Source organism: Pelobates fuscus, chromosome 2 (genome assembly GCF_036172605.1).
Source record: "Pelobates fuscus isolate aPelFus1 chromosome 2, aPelFus1.pri, whole genome shotgun sequence".
NCBI lineage: Eukaryota > Metazoa > Chordata > Amphibia > Anura > Pelobatidae > Pelobates > Pelobates fuscus.
Window position 1 is genome coordinate 272,984,728 of NC_086318.1, and position 25,714 is coordinate 273,010,441.

General features: G+C 43.0%; 1 protein-coding gene across 1 annotated transcript in view; it reads left to right on the forward strand.

Moving 5' to 3' along the window:
• Positions 1-25,714, forward strand: part of PCNX2 (pecanex 2) — a 3,673,975-nt gene that overhangs the window by 3,561,316 nt on the left and 86,945 nt on the right. The window contains exons 34-35 of the mRNA XM_063443387.1: positions 6,961-6,977; positions 22,385-22,831. Coding sequence (XP_063299457.1) covers positions 6,961-6,977; positions 22,385-22,831 — 464 coding nt within the window. The remainder of the gene's footprint in view (positions 1-6,960; positions 6,978-22,384; positions 22,832-25,714) is intronic.

Sequence of the window (25,714 nt, forward strand, 5' to 3'; positions counted from 1 at the left end):
TGTTGTCTATAACAATTCCCAAATCCTTCTTGTGTGTGGTTATTCCTAGTTCACTACCATTTAGGGTGTAAATTGCTGTGCCCCGAAGTGCATAACTTTGCATTTCTCTATGTTAAATTGCATCTGCCATTTTAGTGCCCAGCCCCCCCAATCTATCCAAATCCCTCTGCAGCAATGCAATATCCTGCTCACATTTTATTACTTTACAAAGTTTTGTGTCATCTGCAAACACTGATACATGGCTTTCAATGCCCATTTCAAGATTATTTATAAATATGTTAAATAGAAGCGGTCCCAAAACAGAACCCTGAGGTACACCACTTACCACTTTTGTCCAGCTTGAAAATTTACCATTAATGACAACTCGTTGTACTCTATCCTTAAGCCAATGTTCTACCCAAGAACAAGAATATTCATCTAGACCAATTTTTTTCAATTTGAAAACTAACCTATGGTGAGGAACCGTATCAAATACCTTGGCAAAATCCAAGTAGATCACATCCACTGAAACACCCTGATCTATACTTCTACTTACTTCTTCGTAGAATGCAATTAGGTTAGTTTGACATGACTTATGTTTCATAAAACCATGCTGATTATTGATAATAACACAGTTCTTCCCAATGAATTCCTGAATATTATCCCTTAATAACCGTTCAAATAATTTCCCAGTCACAAAAGTTAAGCTCACAGGTCTATAATTTCCAGGCAAGGATTTTGAACCCTTTTTAACCCATTAAGGACACATGACATGTGTGACATGACATGATCCCTTTTATTCCAGAAGCTTGGTCCTTAAGGGGTTAAATATAGGAACAACATCTGCCTTCCTCCAATCCTACGGTACAATACCTGAAACAAAAGAATCTTGAAAAATTAAATACAGAGGTTCACTTATTTCCCCACTTAGCTCCTTAAGTACTCGTGGGTGGATACCGTCAGGCCCCGGAGCTTTATTTACATTAATTTTCTTTAATAGCTGTAGCACCTTGTCTCGAGTTATCCAATCATTTGCTTATCTCTTGCCATAGGATCCTCATTAATATATACTGAAGAAAAATAGTTATTTAAAATTTCTGCCTTTTCATTAACTAACAGACCCATCTCTGTTTTCAGTGTACCTACACTTTCATTTTTTGTTTGTTTAGAATTGATGTACTTGAAAAAAAATTGGGGTTGGTTTTGCATTCTTTGGCTATCAATTTCTTATTTTCTAGTTTAGCCACTTTAATTGCCTTTTTGCAAGTAGTATTGGCTTCCTTATATCTTATATAGAATGCCTCTGATTTGTCAGATTTAAATGCTTTAACCCCTTAAGGACCAAACTTCTGGAATAAAAGGGAATCATGACATGTCAGACATGCCATGTGTCCTTAAGGGGTTAAATGCCCTTTTCTTATTTTTAATCTCTTGTTTTACTTCTCTACTAAACCATATTGGTTTTAATTTGTTTATTTTATATTTATTACCCAATAGAGATGTCCCGAACAGTTCGCCGGGAACTGTTCGCCGGCGAACATAGCTTGTTCGCGGTCGCCGCGGCGGGCGAACATATGCGATGTTCGGTCCGCCCCCTATTCATCATCGTTGAGTAAACTTTGACCCTGTACCTCACAGTCATCAGACACATTCCAGCCAATCAGCAGCAGACCCTCCCTCCCACCTCCATGACGAATAGGGGGCGGACCGAACATTGCATATGTTCGCCGGCGAACAGTTCCCGGCGAACTGTTCGGGACATCTCTATTACCCAATGGTACATACTGTGAAATGTACCTTTCTAATATTTGTTTGAATAGTTTCCATTTTTCCTCAGTGTTTTGATCACTAAGGAGTTTATGCCAGTCGATATGTTGTAGAGCTGCCCTAATCTTATTAAAATTGGCTTTTTTAAAATTATACGTTTTAATATACCCCACGTGCTTTTGCTTTTTTAAGTTTATTTCAAAAGTTACCATATTGTGATCACTATTTCCCAAATGCTCCCCTGTGGTGGAATCTCAGTAAAAATAAATTTACTAGGACAAGATTGCCATGTGGCATATGTGTAAATGTTGGTGTATCAGTTAGTCAGTTACACGTAGCTAAGATACAATCAACACTGTATTGAGCAAGTGCAGGAATGCAGAAACTGAAAACACTTCCCCTCCTCCATTGTTCTGGGTGAGCTATGTGGTCTAACAGGTAAGGGAAGTTAGGCTTTGTTCAGCTGATTGTGTAAAGAGTATATGTGGGTAGAGTTAACTATAGGAGGAGATATATGTCTATATTATGCATTTACACAGTCAGTTCTGGGCTCAGATCTTGTTGTATTTTGGTGACATTAGTCCCTCTGAGCCCCGGTTGGTGAATCGAATAAAGAATCTCTTCCTTCCTGAAGAAACCTGTGTCCATCTCTCTGTGCTTGGCTTCCGTCAGTTTCTCCGGTATCATTTGGTGCATTTGGCCGGGAAGCTCATCGTTCAACAGTAGCTGAGAAGCAGAGGCGTGAGATGGTCTATCTTTGCCCACGCTCCCTACGGCTGCACCCCTGAACTTCTGCGTAGACCTCCTTTCGTCTCGGCGCCACTGGTCTGTTGTCCAGGAGATCATCGGCCTCTACGTAGTAAGTGCTGGGGTCCCCCCGTCGATGAGTGTGAACCCAGGTTCAGGAACGAGGAGGTAAGACGACTACTGTTTTAGACGGTGGACCCACTAGGGGTATTGGATACCGATTGTGCGATAGGCCCATAAGGGGTTATTTGTGTATGGAATCTGCCCCCTCCAGTGGAGGGAAGGAGCGAAGGCGCACCGCTCAACTAAACGCCCTTTAGTAAGCCCGTTTAATTTTGGTTTGGAGTCAGGCGGGGTTCTGGTGTAAATAGCCCTAGCCGGACACCGGTGTCTTGTCTAGACTAGCGTTCTAGGGTGTATATTACGTTCGCTAGGTCGGAGGGACCGGAAGACTAAGCGGCGTCTGTGTAAATTCGGTCCTCTAGATCTCAACCTATCTTGGCTAAGTGGGAAGGCGTGTAAATTTGGAACCCACTAGATTTTTGATAGAGTATATAGACTAAGAGGGTTCTGTGTAAATTCCGCCCTCTAGTTCGCTATATGTGGTGTTTGGGCAGCGTGGCTAACCAAAACGGATGTAAATTGTTTTAGGTAGTCCATCAAGGTACTGGCCAATAGATTAGTTGGGAATTGTAAATGTGTTAAAGATTGTTGTAGTAGAGTGTATATCTTGCCAGATAGCGTGAGCTCTGCCGTCTAGCGAGAGTGTGAATAGTGTGTAATTGTATTATAGCGCACGGTACCATAACCATGTATAATAACTACTGATATTGTAAATAACTACTAATAACTGTTGTCTATGTTGTATGTTTAACACCATAACCACTACTAATTGAACTGTGACTTTAAATTGTACTCTAACCAATGCTAACCGTACTATAACTACTGTTTGTAAAGACGATGTTACTGGGGTATGTTATAGACGGGTAATTCAGATATAGGGAATTATAGCGTCGGTGACTGTATAGTTTCGCCAAAGGGCACAGTATTAGTTATTTACTGACTGGTGTAACAGCTGTGTGTGTACGGGAATTCCCTGTATGTTTTGTTGTATGAGTTTGACCTAGTAACTGTGCCACATGGTGCTGTTGCCAGGGAAACGAGTGTGACTGTTGGAGGTGTGTTTGTTGTGTTTCTTTGAATTAGACGCTCCGTTGCTAAGTATGGATGCGCCAGAATTCAAAGATTGTTGATCCCTTAGAATGTATGCTACATAACTTTAAAAAGGGATATAATGTGTGTGATTTGGGGGTTAAATTGGCTACCTTATGTAGTAGAGAATGGCCTCTGTGGTAATCTGTCTTGATTTAAATCTAGTGCAGCGTGTACATGTGTATCTATTATGTTTGAATTCTATGACCAGTTTCCATATTTTGACTGTTTAAAACAGGTTGTGTTACTAGATGGTTACCAAAAACTGGTTTGTCCATCCCCAATGGAATCTGACCCATCTGACCATCCCTCAACTAAATTCTTTAGCAAGAACTGGTGCAGCTGGTATGTCCACCTGTGCTCTCTGTGCCTACCTACCCCCCCCCCCCCCCAACTGGTTCTTGTACCCTGAGGCCATTTTTGGTGGAAGGGTATTTTAGTGTGTTTTTATTATTGTTCAGTTTTATTATTAGCAGTCAAAATTGTGAGGAGAATTCTTAATAACAGTAACTCTGATCCACTGAATCAGATAATTCTCAGCAATTACACAATACCATAACCAGTGATAATACCATAACCACTGACAACACCATAACCACTGATAATACCATAACCACTGACAATACCATAATCACTGAAAACACCATAACCACTGACAATACCATAATCACTGAAAACACCATAACCACTGACAATACCATAATCACTGAAAACACCATAACCACTGAAAACACCATAACCACTGATAATACCATAACCACTGAAAACACCATAACCATTGACAATACCATAATCACTGAAAACACCATAACCACCGATAACACCATAACCACTGACATAACACTATAATTACTGAGCCTTGTGTGCTTTTAGTAACAGTAAATTAGTTTTGAAATACAACTGGATGAAATGGTCAATGGTATAGGACGCTGGAATACACTTTTACCATTTTTGGTTACTGGTAGCTCCTCCTAGCCCTGTCCGAAACATTTTGTTAACCAAGTTACTGACCAGTAAAATTAATTTATCCATTTCCACCTACCTCACCACTCCCCGACCGGAACCTATGACTAAACAACCCTATCTAAGTCCCACCCTAACCTGACAAATGACCGGTGCCCTCCAACTTTGACATTTACAAATGCCACTGCAGCTCACCCCTGGTCCCCCACACATTGATATTAATGGTCAATTACAGTTGGCAGACCCTGTATTTGTTTATGTCCCGTTCACCATGACTGATCTGTTTAATTGGAAGACCCATAATTCCTTTACGAAAGCAGACGAGTCACCTAGTGCTTTCTATGAGAGATTGCTGGAGTCATATATATTATATACTCCTTTTAATCCAGAGGCCCCTGAGAACTCTCGAATGAACAACTCAGCATTTGTCAGCCAGACCCAAGGGGATATCAAAAGAAAATTGCTAAAGTTAAAGGGATTTGTAGGAATGTCCATATCACAGTTAATGGAAATTGCAAGTCAGGTGTATATGAACAGGGAGATTGAAACAAAGCAGGAGGAAGAACGTAAAATGAGGATGAAGGCAGATATGCTAGCTGTAGCTATCATAAGTGTAGAGAGACAGGGAAGGGAGTTGAATAGAGGAGTTGAGAATAGGCTGAGTAAGGGAGGAAGTAGGAATCACTGTGCGTATTGTAGAGAGGAAGGATATTGGAAAAGTGACTGCCCACAGAGGGAATATAAAGCAAGTTATAGATAAGACAAGAGAGAAGGTTACGAGATGGTTACAGAGGTGGCTATAGAGAAAGTCTTGGAGGGAATGGCAGTAGTAACAGAGGAGGTGTTCAGGGAAGTAGATACTATTCCCCTACCCAGAGATTAAGGGATAGAGAAGATAGAGATTTTGTCGGTCTGGCTGACACTGTCATGGAAGACTATTGATACCGACTGGGCTCCATCCCCCTTTAGCCGAGTGCAGCCTATGGTCGATGTATCAATAGCAGGTTCCTCTCCGTGAATGGTGTCCAATTCTCGGGATAAAAGAAAACAGCCAATAGTGCTCACTGTATGGCAATATTGATAAAATAATAAAAGAATGTACTTACAAAGCGAGAGCAGACCCACTGCTCTTTCATGATTGACACTGTGGTAACTAACCTAGTTGCTCCTCCTTCAGGAAGACTATAACTATGATAGGAGCTACTGGGAAAAGCGCTGCTAGACCAATTCTCAGGAGTCATACTTGTATTCTAGGAGGCCATTTTGTTAAGCACAAGTTCCTATATATGCTGGAGTGTCCAGTTCAGCTTCTAGGACGAGATCTATTATCAAAGCTTCAAGCCCAGATAACTTTTAAACCCAACGGATCAACGTCTCTGAAGTTTAATAGATCACCAGGCATAATATCAGTATCGATGCAAAGGGAAGAAGAATGGCACTTCTACTCTATAATAACAAATACAGACCCTAAGAGTGATGAATCCTTATTTGACATTTCAAGAATATGGACAGAGAATAATCCTCCAGGACTTGCTCGCAATATTCCACCAATACACATTGAATTAAAGCTTGGAGCGTATCCTGTTAGCCTTAGTTAGTACCATATATTATAGAGGGCTAAGGAAAATATACAAACCTATGTGGATAAGTGTGTAAAGTATGACATCCTAAAATTCTGTACCTCCCCTTGGAACACTCCATTATTACCTGTTCAGAAGCCGGGATCAGATGAGTATCATCCTGTACAAGATCTAAACGCAGTTAATAATGCAGTAGTCAATATACACCCAGTGGTACCCATCCCCTATAATCTGCTTGCTTTAATACCAGGTGGGGCAACCTACTACACCTTCCTAGACCTCAAAGATGCTTTCTTTTGTTTCTGGGGTACTGCTGAAAAATTATGTATGGGCATCCACCTTCCATACTTGGTAACTTAAGGGGGGATTTGAGTCAGTTGGGAGAAGGAATTACCCGGCAGCAGGTTGTAGAGTTGGGTAAAACTATGGAGGAGGTACAGAAATGGGTACAAGATAGATTACCTGTGAATATTTATCCCCCTGTTCATAGTTACCATCCAGGGGATCAAGTGTGGAGAAAAGAATGGAACACTGTTCCATTAGGTTCCAAGTGGAGAGGTCCCTATGTTGTTCTTTTATCTACCCAACAGTTGTAAAGGTTGTAGAAGTGACTCCGTGGATTCATCACTCTAGGGTAAAAAAAAAAAAAACAGCGGCAGATTCCTGACAAGCTACCATAGATCCAGAGAATCCTTGCAAGATCCGGTTAAAGCGCATGACTCAGTCGGAGTAACGAGGAGATATTGGGATTACACGTGTGTTTAAAGAGATCAGTAAGTGAGTGTTTTGTCGGCCATAATAAAGCTAGACCACTCACCCACGTGACATAGCCAGGGTGTCTCGAAGGGACCTCTGTGAAGGGAAGAGAGGACCTGCAGAACTCCATTCCATGCAGCCCTTACATCCTGGAAGCTGAGGTGCCATCGCACGGACGAAGACTGAGGATGAAGACGTCGAAAGAAGTGCTCTTGATAATGTGTATTTTTATGTTTTTTTTATTATTCAGGAAGGTAGAGGTACCGACACACCTAGCTGTGAGGTTTGCATTAAGACTACTATAACAGGTAATCATATTTCCCAGACCCTAATTTGGCATTCACAATATGAATGTAAATGATATGTATCAAGGTGTAGATACTTAGGTATAGAGTATAGTGTATGCCATTTAGGAGTAGGCGAACCTAAGTGCTTCAATCCAGAGTATCAACCCCGTACAATTTGGTTGACCCTCCGGAATGGAGACTCACAGGGGACCCTAATAAATAAAACAGTATTAGAAACCGTACATTCTTCGGGTGTTCTGCTATTTGATGCATGTAAGGCGATATCAAGTGGTAGAAAACCATGGAATGTATGCGGGGATCTTAAGTGGGAGAGAACGTATGGGTCTAACGATAAGTATATTTGTCCCAGTAGTAAAAATAAGGACGTAAGTCCAAAATGCCCAGATAGGGATTATAATTATTGCCCATATTGGTCTTGTGTGGGGTGGGCAACTTGGGGACAGACAGTAGATAAGGATATGATTGTTACTAAGTTGCCTACCAAGCCATATTGTAAGTCTAGGGAGTGTAACCCAGTCCATATACTTACCAATGACCCAGAACGATTCATAGATAGGTTTTGGAATTTATTTGGGTTCCAGATATATGGAACAGGTTTGAATAGAGACCAATACTGTGGCAACCCAGACTCATCAGGTTTTTCATTCCTTCTATGAGGAGATGAGTGTGGAAAATAAGATCCCCCATAATGCTAAGAACTTGTTTATTGATTTAGCCGAGAGTATTGCTGGTAGTCTTAATGTAACCAACTGCTATGTGTGTGGAGGTACTAACATGGGAGACCAATGGCAATGGGAAGCAAAGGAGGTAATGTATTCCGGTTCTGAGACAGTTGAACAGTTAATATCTTCTCAAGCCGATTATCAAATGAGTGTTAGAGGTAAATCTGAGTGGCGATTAAAGACCTCCATTATAGGTTATGTTTGCATAGCAAGAAAATAAATAATGTTTAACACATCTGTAGGAGAACTAACTTGTCTAGGGCAAAAAGCTTATGATGATACTACAAAGAATACAACCTGGTGGTCGGCTTCAAATGTCTCAGAACCACCTAACCCGTTTGCAAGTTATACCAATTTAAAGGATGTGTGGTTTGACCTATCTGCTATAGCTAGTTGGAAAGAATAAAAAAGGCTGCACACACGAAATAAAGTCCAATTAAAAGTAAAGAAAGTCCAACTGTTTTTTCTTACAAGTGTCCTTTGATAGATGAGGTCTTCTACTATTGTAGTGGTTCCACTTATTATGAAAGATAAAAAAGAGAAAGAGAGACGGCCAATGGTGTAGTATGTAAAATTCAAATATAGACGTAAAAAATAATAGTATAAAACTCACATTTACCAGAGCTAATGTCCAGCTCTGGAATGAAGCGCGTACAGCGGTTTAATCCCCGCTTATGGGATATAAAGCAGGTTCCTCTCCGTGAATGGTGTCCAATTCTCGGGATAAAAGAAAACAGCCAATAGTGCTCACTGTATGGCAATATTGATAAAATAATAAAAGAATGTACTTACAAAGCGAGAGCAGACCCACTGCTCTTTGATGACAGCTTGGGTGGATTGATCCCCACCTAAGGATTTCTTTTAAGTACAGGAAACTTCCAGGAATTTTCAAGGTTTCTTATAAAACCAAATAAAAAATAAATAAAATAAAAATAAAAAGCCAGGGTAAAAAAGAAAGGTTATGTGTCTATAAAAAAGATAATTGGCACAAGCAAATGACCAAAAATACTTTAATATATAAAAAACACCATTTTTAAATATCCATAACGCGTTTCGTCACAAAAGGACTTTTTCAAATGGAATAACATGTAATACCTGGCACATAGATGTTATATAAGAACATAATTAATTAAATTTTGGCGCCAAAACTTGGTCCATCCAATCACAAATAAAAACATATTTAAAACTTTAAAATACATAAATAACTTAATAGGGACGTAGTTTACATTGATACAACTTGATTCTGATATATTTAGATCAAAAACGAAGGTGGGAAAGTATAAATGCAAACATTTGAAAAAAATCACATGACCGGCGGCACTTCCGGTTTTTGGAAGTTTAGCAGCAATGCTGCATGGGAAATGTAGTTAAATTTAGCCGTGACCAGCGGCCACTTAGAAAATGAACTAAGCATAAATATCTTATTAGTTTATGATGGGCTGATGTGATTTCGGGGATTCATTAATTAAAACGAAGGTGTAAAATAGTAATATTTTGATAATGAAAAGAGGTCACCTCTTTTCATTATCAAAATATTACTATTTTACACCTTCGTTTTACACCTTCGTTTTACACCTTCGTTTTAATTAATGAATCCCCGAAATCACATCAACCCATCATAAACTAATAAGATATTTATGCTTAGTTCATTTTCTAAGTGGCCGCTGGTCGCGGCTAAATTTAACTACATTTCCCATGCAGCATTGCTGCTAAACTTCCAAAAACCGGAAGTGCCGCCGGTCAGGTGATTTTTTTCAAATGTTTGCATTTATACTTTCCCACCTTCGTTTTTGATCTAAATATATCAGAATCAAGTTGTATCAATATAAACTACGTCCCTATTAAGTTATTTATGTATTTTAAAGTTTTAAATATGTTTTTATTTGTGATTGGATGGACCAAGTTTTGGCGCCAAAATTTAATTAATTATGTTCTTATATAACATCTATGTGCCAGGTATTACATGTTATTCCATTTGAAAAAGTCCTTTTGTGACGAAACGCGTTATGGATATTTAAAAATTGTGTTTTTTATATATTAAAGTATTTTTGGTCATTTGCTTGTGCCAATTATCTTTTTTATAGACACATAACCTTTCTTTTTTTACCCTGGCTTTTTATTGTTATTTTATTTATTTTTTATTTGGTTTTATAAGAAACCTTGAAAATTCCTGGAAGTTTCCTGTACTTAAAAGAAATCCTTAGGTGGGGATCAATCCACCCAAGCTGTCATCATAGAGCAGTGGGTCTGCTCTCGCTTTGTAAGTACATTCTTTTATTATTTTATCAATATTGCCATACAGTGAGCACTATTGGCTGTTTTCTTTTATCCCGAGAATTGGACACCATTCACGGAGAGGAACCTGCTTTATATCCCATAAGCGGGGATTAAACCGCTGTACGCGCTTCATTCCAGAGCTGGACATTAGCTCTGGTAAATGTGAGTTTTATACTATTATTTTTTACGTCTATATTTGAATTTTACATACTACACCATTGGCCGTCTCTCTTTCTCTTTTTATCTTTCATAATAAGTGGAACCACTACAATAGTAGAATACCTCATCTATCAAAGGACACTTGTAAGAAAAAACAGTTGGACTTTCTTTACTTTTAATTGGACTTTATTTCGTGTGCGCAGCCTTTTTTATTGTTTTTATTTATCTTGTTTCAAAGGGTTTGAGGGATCCCCTTTTTTTAAGGTTGCTGCCTAATAGTTATCTAGCGCTGTCTCTTTCCTTTTTATTTATTATCTAGTTGGAAAGCCCCAGCAAATTTGTACTGGATCTGTGGTAAGAAAGCCTATTCGGAGTTACCACAGGACTGGGAAGGGGCATGTGTATTAGGTATGCTCAAGCCATCCTTCTTGTTGCCAATTGAAACAGGAGAGACCTTGAGAGTTAAAGTTTATAATGTGAATCATAAAAAGAAGCTAGCATCCTTGAATGTAGGTAGCTGGGAAGATAATGAGTGGCACTGGCTACCTTAGCGCGCTTCATTGCCAATAGGTGGGATGTAATATGTGAGGGAACTGGTTAACAGCCAAACTGTATGCCCATGAAGTGTTATTGTATTCTAATACAGGGATTCAAGCCTCATTCTACCATTAGGCAATTATGGATTCCTCTGTAAAGCACATAGCCTTCTTACCAGGTAAACCAGTTGGGCTGTTGATAAAGTCCTCCATTCACTTCCAGTGCAAATAGAAGGAGGTGTATGTGGAAAGTTCAATCTCAGCAACTGTTGTCTGCACATAGATGATGAAGGGCAGGCAGTGGCTGATCTCACAAGCCACATGGCTAAACTGACGCATGTACTGACTTAAGCCTGGAACGGGTACAATTCTAGTAGTTGGTTTGGAAGTAGGTACGAGCAGCTTGGAGGGATCAAGACATTGGTAGGAGGAGTCATGTTGATTATAGTGTGTCTCTTTCTACCATGTTTGGTTCCATTGGTAATTAGGTCCATACAGAGTGTCACAGAGAGCACAACAGAAAGGAAAACAGCTGTGCATGTAATGGCTGTTTGCAAGTATGAGCCCTTAGCCCAGAGATAATATATTCAGAATGCTGAAGGAATTTGTAATGATGCTAAGATGCTTATGAGGTCTGTTCTGATTCATGGCAACCTGAGGTGTAAGCAAACTATGGTTAAGTGATGCATCTGGAATTGTGAAATATCAGAAGCATCAAAGGGGGGAATGTGGTGGAATCTCAGTAAAAATAAATTTACTAGGACAAGATTGCCATGTGGCATATGTGTAAATGTTGGTGTATCAGTTAGTCAGTTACACGTAGCTAAGATACAATCAACACTGTATTGAGCAAGTGCAGGAATGCAGAAACTGAAAACACTTCCTCTCCCCCATTGTTCTGGGTGAGCCATGTGGTCTAACAGGTAAGGGAAGTTAGGCTTTGTTCAGCTGATTGTGTAAAGAGTATATGTGGGTAGAGTTAACTATAGGAGGAGCTATATGTCTACATTATGCATTTACACAGTCAGTTCTGGGCTCAGATCTTGTTGTATTTTGGTGACATTAGTCCCTCTGAGCCCCGGTCGGTGAATCGAATAAAGAATCTCTTCCTTCCTGAAGAAACCTGTGTCCACTTCTCTGTGCTTGGCTTCCGTCAGTTTCTCCGGTATCACCCCTACTTAAACATTGTTTGTTATAATGAGATCCAGACAAGCATCCTTTCTAGTTGGTGCTTGTACCAGTTGTGACATAAAGGTGTCATTTAACACATTCAAAAACCTAGATTGCTTTGACCCTCCCCCCCTACTACTAGTTTAAAATCTCCTCCAACCTTCTAGCCATCCTATCCCCAGCACAACAGACTCTCTTCCGTTTAGGTGCAATCCATCACGACTATACAGGTTGTACCCAAGCACAAAATTGGCCCAGTGCTCTAAAAACCCCAAACCCTCTTTCCTGCACAAAGACTTCAGCCATGCATTGACCTCTCTAATCTCCCGCTGCCTTTCTGCTGTAGCACGCAGCACAGGTAAGCCTTTTCTTTAGCTTACTTCCTAGATCCCTGAACTCACTCTTTAGGTCCTTCCATTTTCCTCTGACTTTGTCATTGGTACCAATATGGACCATGACAGCTGGGTCATCCCCAGCCCCTCCTAATAATCCCTCCACTCTGTCGGCAACATGCCGGACCCTAGCACCCGGGAGACAGCAAACTGTCCGGTTGAGTCGATCAGAGTGGCAGATTACCCTATCTACTCTCTTAACAATAGAGAGTCCCCTACACCACAACCTGCCTAGACTTCCTTACCCTCCCAACCCCACCCATACTAGAGGGGCTTTTCCCACGGCTGTTAGAAGGAACAGCTTCCTGCAGTACAGCTACTCCTGAGCTGATGCTCCCAACATCTTCACTCAAACAGGCAAATCTGTTAGGCTGCACTAGATCAGGACTAGCTAAACCTTTCCTCTTCCCTCCCCCTTTGTAAAGAGGCTTTTATATATAAAAAGTAATCTCTAGGGACATTCCCACCCTGCTGGGTTTTTCTCTTATTTCTTTTCTAAATAATAAACTTTACCGTCTCCACGTGCAGTGGAGAGGGTAAAGTGGTGGGCCGAGAATGTCTGCCAAAATGCTAATTTGGGTAGTATGGGTGATTATATCCCTAGCAAATAGCGAGACTGACTGTTCCAAGTTTCCCTATCAGCGATAGGAAGCGGTCTTGCGGTTCAGCAGATGTAAGCACATCAGTATGCGTGCAAGACAAAAGCAACTCCTTTAGTTTTCGTGACTGGGGTATTTGCTGAAAAACATTGTTTAAAGTGCCTATTTAAAGGGACACTATAGTCACCTGAACAACTTCAGTTTAATGAGGTTGTTTAGGTGAGTGCTACAGCTCCCTGCAGCCTTTTTCTTGTAAGCACTGTATTTTCTGAGAAAATGCAGTGTTTACATTGGAAGCTTGGAACACCTCTTGTTGCAGTCAATCAGACGGCCACCAGAGGGACTTCCGAGTTCAGAGGCCCTAAAAAGGCCTCACGTCTGACGTATTCACGCATGGGTGAATACTTCAGACGGGCTATCAGCACACAAAGCACTGTGAACGCGCTTTGTATGCTGAGGCTGTCAGCTCTGCTGTGGGAGTGGGATCTGAAGCCCGAACCCACAGGGACTCTTTCTGGCCACAATAGTGGTTGAAGGGGGGGGAAGACCTACTCTCCTTCCCCCCCCCCGGCCCCCACCTCTGGGCGGTGGGCAGGGGCCCTAAAATTAAAAATAAGGGGGGGACCTACTGTCCCCCCCCGGCCCCCACCCCTGTGCGGTGGGTGGGGGCCCTAAAATTATCATTAAGGGGGGGACCTACTACCCCCCCCGGCCCCCACCCCTGTGCGGCGGGTGGGGGCCCTAAAATTATCAAAAGGGGGGGGACCTACTGTCCCCCCCCGGTCCCCTCCCCTGAGCGGTGGGTGGGGGCCCTAAAATTAAAAATAAGGGGGGACCTACTGCCCCCCCCGGCCCCCACCCCTGTGCGGCGGCTGGGGGCTCTAAAATTATCAATAAGGGGGGGGACCCACTGCCCCCCTCGGCCCCCACCCCTGTGCGGCGGGTGGGGGCCCTAAAATTATCAAAAGGGGGGGGACCTACTGTCCCCCCCCGGTCCCCTCCCCTGAGCGGTGGGTGGGGGCCCTAAAATTAAAAATAAGGGGGGACCTACTGCCCCCTCCCGGCCCCCACCCCTGTGCGGCAGGTGGGGGCCCTAAAATTATCAATAAGGGGGGGGACCCACTGCCCCCCTCGGCCCCCACCCCTGTGCGGCGGGTGGGGGCCCTAAAATTATCAATAAGGGGGGGACCTACTGCCCCCCCCCCGGCCCCCACCCCTGTGCGGCGGGTGGGGGCCCTAAAATTATCAATAAGGGGGGGGCAGCTAAAGGTCCTCCCCTCATTATTTTTAGGGTGAGGGGGGTAGGTAGGGAGATAATTTTTTTTTGGGGGGAGGGTTAACTAGGGTCCGCCCCCTTTGTATTTAGGGCCCCCACCTACCGCACAGGGGTGGGGGCCGTGGGGGGACAGTAGGTCCCCCCCTTATTGTTAGTTTCAGGGCCCCCACCCGCCCTTTTGTTTTCCCTTGTTTGTTTATGTACCTTGTGGAATAAACATTTCTTTTTAGAATTGGAGTGCTTGCTTTTTCTGGCATTATTGTTTCTTTTTCTTTGCATAGCTCAACAAAGAAGGCTATGTCTGTTTATAGTAGTTTTAAGTCATTTGGCATTGATGGAGAAGCACTTCAGCCTGTGTGACCTCTATCAGTATAAGAGATAAAGAAAGGGTAGAAGGAAATGAGGGAAAACAGGAAAAGGAAAGGCTCTGGCTCATCCAATAAATGAGCATGGAGGAGTTAAATGGGCTAAGGGATGTCTGTTTCTAACTGGAAAAGAGGAGGTAGGGGAAGTCCTATGGGTGCGCTCTTCAGTTTGCTATTGTGCATGAGTATGCAACTAGCAACAAGACTGGGCCAATACATGCTCATTACATATATGTATATATTAATGACATTTATGTGTGTATTATGCATATAAAAATGTATTTTAATGTATGTGTAAATATTATAGGCATAATTATATATGTTACTAATATACACATCAATATACTTGCATATATTGATATATATATGTATTACTGTCAGGATCACATCAATTTAGTCTATTGTATGTACCTTGTTTAGTGTATCTTGTCTCCAATTGTCTCCTTTTTGTCTCTTACAGCAACCCTTGTGTATCTTTTACTTCAGCCCAACCCCTATGTGTTTCTTTTTACCCTTCTCCAGCCTCTGTATGTCTCTTTCCCCCAGCCTATTACCCCTCTGTCTCTTTGTCCCCCATCCCCTGTGTCTCTCTATTACCCCACTGTCTCGTCCCCCCTTCCCTGGTGTCTCTCTATTATCCCATGTGTCCCTGTGTCCCCCGTTCCTCTGTGTCACTCTATTACCCCTCTCTTTGTACCCGCATCCCCTGTGTCTCTCTATTACCCCACCTGGCTCTGTGTCCCCCCTTCCCCTGTGTCTCTCTATTACCCCTCTCTTTGTCCCCCCAACCCATTATGTCTCTCTATTACCCCTCTTTCTCTTTGTCCCCCCCTTCCCTGGTGTCTCTCTATCACCCCATCTGTCTCTTTGTCCCCCCTTCCCCTGTGTCTCTCTATTACCCCTCAGTCTCTTTGTCCCCCCTTCCCCTATGCCTCTCTATTACCCCTGTCTTTGTTCCCCCATCCCCTGTGTCTCTCTATTTGGCCCCCCCCCCCTTCCCTCTATTTGTCCCCCCTTCCCCTGTGGTTCTATTACCCCTCTTTTTCTGTGTCCCTGCCGACCTTGTCACAGGAGGACTGAGGGAGGGCACTACTCTGATGTGGCTGTGCTGGGAATTATGGGAACCGCGAGAGAGCATGGTAGTTAGCTCTGCCCCCTCCTTCAGTCCTCCTGTGCTGTCAGCTGTACTGTCAGTATCAGTGAGTGTGCCGCTGGACCTGTTATGCGGCCACCCGGCACACTCACTGATACTGACAGCAGTCATATAGCACAGGAGAGGGGGTCGCCAGCTGCAAGGTAAGTATAACCCAGTCAGAGTGTGCCGCCGGACCGGCCACCCAGGTGCACCGACATGCGGCTGGCGGCCGTGTTATTATTAAAAACGGCTGCAGGGCTCCCTCTCTATAGGGATTAAGAGTTCTGCAGCCCCCAGGTGCCGCGGCCCACCGGGAAATTTCCCAGTATCCCAGATGGCCAGTCCGGCCCTGGGGACAGGTGTGTGGGGGAACCGCTATTTTCAGACAATGCACAAGTAAATGCTAAAGTTGTAGTGGTGTCCAGGGAAGCATGGAGGCCAAGTCTTCTAAGATAAGAGTGTTTCCACCCACCAATTGAGTAGCACCAAAGCTAGAGGGGGTCATAGAAGAGACCAATAATCCTTAACAATAGCAGCACAACTGCCCTGAGCCTCCTGGGATCTAAGTATTGCATCAGATAGCTCAATGACAGTTTTGGAAAATGTGTTATTTCTTAAAGCCACCTTTTCAAAAATTGTATTTCTTTCTTTATAAAATATTTAACAGGATGGATACATTGAGATTTCTCTTGTTTTCAAGTATGTCCTGGGTCCACAAAACATTTCATTGTCACAATACAAAAATACAATATACAAACACATATATATAAATATATATATATATATATATATATATATATATACAAAATTGTGTAAAAGGTGCACTCACAGGTCTTGTTAAGCAATTCTATTTATTCAAAGTTGCAAATTACATGTGCAAAACAATCTCTGTGATCGACGTTTCGACCCCTGTAGGGCGTTTTTCAAGATCAATAATGCAATGTGTGAGGTAAGTATATATACATAAATCATAATGAGAAATTACCAAAAGGTGCGTGGAAAAAGCCGCCGGTCGTCCGATACCCGGAAGTGTAACCAAGACACCACGTGACCAACGTGCTGACGCAAGTGAACGGCGTTGCTAAGCAACACGTGTACATATTCATTGTGTTCTAAATATAACCAGTGATATGAAAACACGGTGATGCTCGTGCAATATAATAATCACATAGTGTGGTGATCAGAAGAGAGTGTATTAATTAATTGGTACTGTATGGAGGGCAGTATAACAAGATTTAAAGATATAATATCTTGCACCCAGATCGACGGCTATTATATTTAGAAGTTAAAAAAGCCACTGTGAAACAAACATAGAAAGTAGCAGTGTGAGCACTCATAGAGGGTGAACAATAGGTGCATCTAAATGTATAGTCACGCTGGGGGTGTATAATTTATGTCTAATGTGCATTATGACATCAAAAACAGCCTACCATGTGTACATATACATGACAGACGTGTTAATAATACAAATATATGTTGCAACTGCAACAAATGGGGCTAAAAACATTATCAGATAAACATTATATACTTATGTAACTCACAGATTTCTAAACAAGCAACAGATTATATGAAATGTTTGTGAACTGTTCCTGACAAACCATATACTTATTTATTCTATGTTAATTATATTATTTATTCTATGTTAATTATATTTAATTATATTTAATTATTTTTTAATGATTTGTAATTATTTTAAGGGTACTGAACCCAGAAAAAATATTTTATATTAAGAGCATCATCTCTACAATATTTTTTTTTTTTTATTTCTATGCACAAAAAAAAAGGAAATAGAAAAATAAATAAATCTATATAGACTCATGGTGAAACCATGGTGAATAAGCCCCAAATATAAAAGGGAATTACATGTGCTATAGTACTAATGATGCCTCTAAAACAAAGAGTAATAAATGTTCGGTCCGCCCCCTATTCGTCATCAGTGAGTAAACTTTGACCCTGTACCTCACAGTCAGCAGACACATTCCAGCCAATCAGCAGCAGACCCTCCCTCCCAGTCCCTCCCACCTCCTGGACAGCATCCATTTTAGATTCATTCGGAAGCTGCATACATTTTATATATTTTTTTTTTATTATTATTATTTATTTTTGTAGTGCATGGAGGTATAACAAATGAGCATGTGGTACCCCAACGGCATTCCTCATGCTTTTCAAGTAATAATTGTAACAATAGGGTAGTATATGTTAATACGTGCACATTTTATATGTTAAATTATTATGAGGTTTGTCAGTCAGTTTCAACAACTTGGTAGTGTTTAGACAGGCTTAGACAATTTAAAAACATCTTTGAATTTAAACAGGCTTAAGCTTATGTCATAAAGAATACGTTATATTAAGCAGTGCGTGAGTATATATATCTACATTTAGATCATTTAAGAACATCTTTGAATTTAAAGCGGCACTGTCATGCCGAATCCTGTTTTTTTTTTTAACACCCCTCCCGCCTCCACTACATCCATTTGACCCCTTAGTCACCCCCAAATGCCCCTAAGCCCCCCAGATTACCTAATTATTCATCTGTATTTTCTGCCCCGATCTATATTCAGGGCGCCGCCATCTTTGTGTGGGTAGGTGAAGTCCCTGTGGGACACGTCATCTGCCCACACCAGATAGCCTGTGAGATTCCCGCACATGCCCAGTGAAACACCTGGACATGCGAACGGGAATTTCATCTATTCATTCATTCATCAGACAGACGAACGAATGAATAGACAAATCAGACGAACAAACAAACACTGTGTATCAGTGTTCGTTTGTTCGCTCAGTTTATTACAAGGAGGGAGCTACCGGCGTGCTGCTCCCTCCTTGTAATATGTAAAGACAGAAGCGGCAGGGAGGTTAGACTCCACATCATTTGCAAGGGGAATTAACATAAGGAATAGGAATTTGGATATAATTTTTTTTTGGCCATATGGGATACTTTATACTTTTGTGAGTTTTTTTAGAATAGTAATAATTGACAATATTTGACAAGTAATCTTTTGACCACTGACTATAGGCAACAAAAAGGGTTTTATATTTTTAGCATATAATTTTGCTGGTGGAGGCTGTGACAAACTGCCATTTGCCACTGGGCATTGGAGAGGACTGATCGCTAGCCTCCTGACCTGCGACTATGGCCCTGGGATGTATTGCCCTTTAAGAACTGCATTTGGGCATAATGGATTTTTATAATGCTGTTCCTGGCCCTTTAAATACTTTGGAGCAGTGTTACAACTTTTAAACTGGCACTTCGGATGCAGTCGAAGTGCTGAAGTCGTCGAAGTGCCGAAGTTGTCGAAGTGGCCGCCATTCAGACAAACGAACACGTGGCGGCGGCCATTGTAACTTATTCGAATGCGGTCAGTGGTGTGTGCAGCCAAATCTATGGAACTGTTTCCGGCTACCCAATTGCACGAACAACGCTGACCCGTACCTACTTCGACACCGAGGCTGGAGACTAAGTCCCGTTCAAAGATTCGAACGCTCGTTCGAATTGGATTTAGTCAATTTCTCGGTGTAAAATAGACCGACCGCACAGCCCAAATCCATGGAACTGTTTTGGGCATGAAAATGTGCTTGCGGTCGGTCAAAAGTGACTTATACCTATCTCCCGAACGGCTGAACGGATTCAAATGATTTTTGGGTATGTTTGTATTTGGAATGTGCTGATTAAGAATATGTGACTAATATTATTAATATTTGATGTATGGTTTTAGAGTTATGAAAGTTGGGTAAAAAGTATGTGTGACAGATCCATCTGTACAGTCTAGTAATGCTGGTTCGTCTGTTTGCCTTTATTTTCGCTGGATTTCCTGTCCGTATGCCCCTGTTCGTGTGATTCTGGAATACCGATTGAAACTACCGAACAGATGGCCACCCAGGATTGGAGTGTGCTGCTGGTTAACCTCTTGGCCCCAATTAGAACGTTGTGGTTAACCGCAGACACCTCTCCATTCCATCCGTACGGGTGGTCGTCGTTCGTATGCTGACCATGAGGCGGCGGCCATTTTGGGACACGAGGAAGATCAGCGTTGTTTGGTGTCGATCCTATGGAACTAAAAACGTACACTTTATCTACTGAACACCGCTGGAAGCTGCCGTCCGCCTTCTATTTCGTTGAGGCGTACGAACACCGGTCAGTTCGGGAGTTTTGTAACATACGTATGGACTTCACCCAGATAGCCGTCCCATGGAGTAATTTGTATACCGATGGACTTGTGAGAGACTTTGACTCCATGGCGATTGAACTATGTACATCGGATCTGAGCGCTATTCGGTAGAAATATGCACTCAGATCCAGGCTATCTGGGGATACGTTACACAAACCATATTTATTCTGTATTTCTTCATTTGTGTATTTTAATGTATTTTTCCTACTGTATTTAAAATGGCGATTTGTCTCTATCCTTGGAGATAATTGGGTTTCTTCCCAATTATCTCCGGGATAGAGAAGAAGGAATTATGGGTAAGATGGGAAGGGCTTATACTGAAGCCACTGCGATTGGCTACTGTCCAATATGTCTTACAGTCTTCCACAAGGTCCCCTAGGGGAGTGTCCACCTTGTGGGAGGCCTACATAAATACCGGGCAGGTAGCCCCCATTAAACACATTCCTGTTTGACCCTCAAGACGGAGCTTGGTCTCGTTTGTGGGGGAGATTATTACTGGGACAGCGCTTTTGTTATTTCTAGCTGTGAAAGGAGTTCGGCTGATTTGATGTTCGGGAGTTGCCTCGTTCGCGTATTCTCTGTTCGGGAGTTTGACGGTCGGCTGTACAGAACCTGCATTTCTAGGAAAGGGGATTATTTACTAAACGGCGGCTTCATCTATCTGGTGGTGAGTGTCGTAACAGTATGTTTTAACTGTACGTATAATTGTGTTACCTCTCAGGCTAAGGGGAGGGAATCTGTGGGATGTAACCATTGTGTGATTGGGTAATGCATACTTGTATGTGGGTGTCTCCCTTGCAGGGGAGAATTGCATAAAAGCAGAGTGTGTGCCATTAAACCAGAGTTCTTCTTCACCCTCAATCTAGAGTCCTGTCTCTTATTGGGGGAATTGCTATATCACTACAAGGGATTGCCAGGCTCTGCATGCTCCCTTGGATAATCACTTCTAAGCTCTTTTAAGAGCCTGCTCCTGCTTCACTCTCTTGGAGGAGAGGTTAACCCACTGGAACCTGGAGCCTTGTCGTAGGGTCCAGGGTGGGTAGGAGACGGCGAGACCTCAACCAAGCTGTGGCGGTTCGTGGGGTATGCGGTGGTTGTGGTGTCTGCAGAGCGCTTGGAGCCCTCTGTAAGCGCTAGGAGCATCCTTCAAGGTACCCAGTCGGGGTGCCAGGTGATCCGTTACAGAGGCTTCCTTGATTCCTCAATGGATGAGCCACCATGGGTGACTGATCTCAGCCATTAACTAATAAACACAGCCAATTAAAACTCTCATCCTGCACTTAGCATTAACCATAATTTCTAGACAGATAAAGACTTTGTGAATGAAGAGTGCAGAGAGAACAGATGCAATATGTAATTGAGATTCCATCAGTTAACAATGATGAGTCCACACTTGGCATATTATATGCAGTACTGGAGACTGTATCTCCAGAAGCATATTGATTATTTGGAGACAGGTCAGAGAAGGTCTACTAAACTAGTTCATGAATTGCAGGGTAAAACTTACCAGGAAAGGTTAAAGGATTTTGACATTTATAGCTTGAAGAAAAGACGAGACAGGGAGATATGATAGAAACATTTAAATACATAAAGGAAATCAACACAGTAAAAGAGAGTATATTTAAAATTAGAAAAACTACCACAACAAGAGGTCATAGTCTTAAATTACAGGGGCTAAAAATAATATCAGGAATATTGCTTTACTGAGAGGGTAGTGGATGCAAGGAATAGTCTTCCAGATGAAGACTATTCCACAGTGACGGAGATCAAGCATGCACGGGATAGGCATAAGGCCTATAGTATATACGATAAAACTAGGCACTAATGAAAATATTTAGAAAATTGGGCAGACTAGATGGGCCAAATGGTACTTATCTTCCGTCACATTCTTTGTTTCTATACCACTATCTATTTGTTTACCACTGATATTGAAAGTTGAGTGAGCAATATTACTGGTTGAGTCATGTCCTGATCGAATTACGGTTTGTAGCAAAAGCCACACAGCTTTGGGATTTGCAGCAAATGCAAGGATGTTTTCAGTGCATCGCTTTTGCACATCTTTTTACTTCATTACGTATATAATACATTAACATGAAGGGATCAATTCCATTCTGTGGTGCCCTTAAGTCTGTGGTGCCCTTACGTTGAAGAATAGAAGCAGTTAATGTATTTTATATAGAAGACTGAAAGTATAATTTCATACAGTACATATTACATTTAGAAATGAGTATTAAAAGTGTGGTTTTTTTTCTTTTTAATTTTTTCTTTTGTAGAGAAAACAAAACAGAGGAGTCGTTCAATGCAAACAGATTCACAATCAAACCAAAAAACTCCAGTTCCAAGCTGCTCAGGTCCAAATCTTCAAAAACTGCAGCTTAATGGTGAAGCTTTCACAAATGACTTTAGTACTGCAAAAAGGCTTTCTGTGAGTCAACAATCTTTAAATAACTCCTCTTGGTCACCTTTTATCCATACTGCTGTGCTTTCTGTTGCTGCACACAAAAATGTTAATGAGAGAACATGCAAAATTCAACAGACAAGTCAAGCTTCCTCATCAAGCTCCACTTTAAGTTTTTTGTTTGGGAAGAGAAGCTTTTCAAGTGCATTAGTTATATCTGGATTGTCAGCTGCAGATGGAGAAAATACAATTGACACGCTGTCATCTAGTAGTGTGAACATTGCAATGTGTCCAGCAGCCATATTTGGAAATCAGACATCACAGGTACTTTTTTTTTTACTCTTGTTTTTACATCCACCTCTGAATATAAAAAAGATAAATATTATCCGTGTTTAATTTTTTATGGCAAAAACATCATTGAATTGTTTATTTTAAAAAATTAATTTAAATGGCATCCCTAGAAGGCATTTTTTCTCAAGCAATTTTATAACATGACAGGAGGCTTCGTATTTGCTTAAGTCTCTTGTGACGAAGTGCCCTTCGCCACTTTGTCCTGGAGAGGCCTGCTTGCCTGCCTCCTCCCCTGCGACTATGGTCCTGGACTATATTGCACTGTAAACCCTGTATTCAGGCATATGGACTTGTATTAGACTGTCTTTTTCCCTTTATCTATGCTGTAGGTTTGGACTACTAATATAACCTAACAGCCAGGAGATTTAGGCGAATATATTGCATAAGAATCACATTACTGGAGAATACAGCCGTTCGCATGATTTCATGCGAATTCTTTGTGCTCTGAATAGGTGGCCGCCATTTCGGGACTTTTCCACGTGTTCGCGGCCATCTTGCGTGCGAACAGCGGTGTTTGCCTGTGAACGCATGGAACTGAAATCGGCAGCGCAAACAGGCGAATACCGCTAAGACCTCCAGACATCCAGAACTTCGCACGGAAACTACCGAACGACCGGCCGTTCGGTAGTTATACTTAACTTAGTATGGGGATTCTAGCGACCACAAAGATGCGAATGGATGGCAAGAATTTCGTCTATTTTACCGTGCGAACGGAGACCGACCGCAAGGCCAAAACTCATGGAACTATTTTCGGCTAGTTGGTCTGTGCGGTCGGTCAAAACTTTGGAGCCCTGTATCTCCCGAACCATCCATCCGAATGGGCTGATTTTTGGACAGACTGTTCCCCTGAACAAGGGCTATTTGGGGATACCAGATTTAAAGCTGTACCCCCTGTTTTTGGGGTACATCCAGAACTTGGGTAAAATAATGTATGTTTTAATTGGGTTATGTGTTTATCTGAGGGGAGGAGACGTGGGGGTGTTACCATGCATGTGATTGGTCAATTTCATCCTCCCCCTGGGAGTGTCCTGTATGTACCTGATCCTAATAAAAAGCAGGCTGGGTGTTCCAGTCCTCAGACCTCTTCTGACCCTCAATACGTAGCCTTGTCTCGTTATTGGAGGGAACTGCTATATCATACTGGGGATTGCTATGCGCTGCATATTCCCCTGAGCTCTTAATCACTTGGCTCTTTTAAGAGCTTGTTCCGGATACGCTCTCCAGGAGGAGAGATCTTCCCCACACGTTCCTGAATGCTGAAGGTTCATTCCAGGGTGGACGGAAGACGGCGCGGCTCCAGTTAAGCTACGGCGGTTGTGGAGCCTGCGGTGGTTGTGGTGTCGTCTGCAGTGCTTGGAGTCCTCTGAGAGCGCTAGGAGCATCCATCAACGGAGGGTACTCGGTCGGGGTACACGGAGCTCCGTTACATTGGTGGCAGCGGTGGGATGGCGTCCTAGTGCGAGGAGAAGCAGCTCAGAGACACGGGTAACGTTTGGAGTTACAATTGAGGGCAACGCTAGCCATTGGGCAGCGCCCCTGGCTACAACAGGATGGCTTCCCTAGTGCGAGGAACAGCATCCTGGGAACACCAAGCAAAACTGGACTATTGGTATAGTCACGTACAGTTTGACGCTATGCTGAAGCGGCGGTTGGCTATCTACGGGCCCCTCCTAACAGAGGAAATTGTACCAATAGTGAGGAGAGAACTGGCGGAGTATCTGCAGATGGAAGCAGAATATCGGGCAGTGAGGGCAAAGTATTCCGTCCCTGCGCCCCAACAACAGCGTGAGTTACAGGGGGCCGAAGGTGCCGTCCTTCCCCCCCAGCAGCAGTGTGTCCTACAGAGAGCAGAGACAGTTGGTCCCTCTCTACAGCAACAGGACCATGGTAAGGGAGTGGAGACAGGCGGTCTCCCTCTCCAGCGGCAGTGTGTACCCCAGGGGGCCGAAGGTGCCGTCCTTCCCCCCCAGCAGCCGTGTGTCCTACAGAGAGCAGAGACAGTTGGTCCCTCTCTACAGCAACAGGACCATGGTAAGGGAGTGGAGACAGGCGGTCTCCCTCTCCAGCGGCAGCCTGTGTTTCCAGGAAAGGAGCACAGCCCCCCCTCTCCCCAGCGGCAGCTTTCCCCAACAAGGGGAGACACCAATCCTCCAGACGGCGCAGATGGGACCGTGGTCTCTGTGCCTGACCTACAGGGATGCTGGACAGCCTTTCCAGATCCCCAACTACCCTCACCGGGACACCCAGAGGAGGGGGTAAGTACAAATTCCCCTCCCCAGCTAACTCCTAGCGTGGCACCAGGGTTAACGGAGGCGATGCTAACCCCTCCTGACGTCCAGGTTCCCTTAACTACTGAGCCGGATTATGGTCTCAGTACCCCAGCGGAAGAGCTGGCAGCTGGACAGAGCGCAGTCGGCCTCTGCCCTACCTTTGTCCCTGGTCCAGAGCCTGATGACCTGCAGGCTACCCCAGTAGAAGAGCTGGCAGCTGGGCAGAGTGCAGTCGGCCTCTGCCCTACCTTTTTCCCTGGTCCAGAGCCTGATGTCCTGCAGGCTACCCCAGCAGAAGAGCTGGCAGCTGGGCAGAGTGCAGTCGGCCTCTGCCCTACCTTTGTCCCTGGTCCAGAGCCTGATGTCCTGCAGGCTACCCCAGCAGAAGAGCTGGCATCTGGGCAGAGTGCAGTTGGCCTCTGCCCTTCAAGTACCCTCGGCATGTGGCCTCATTACCACAGCCAAATACCCAGGTGCAGTGACTGTGTGTTGTGGGTGGGCTGTTCCTGTACTTTGATGTTGTGGGGGGGCCACTCGGACATCTGTTTATTGTGGGTTGGTGGATCGACTAACGGAGGCACTGACC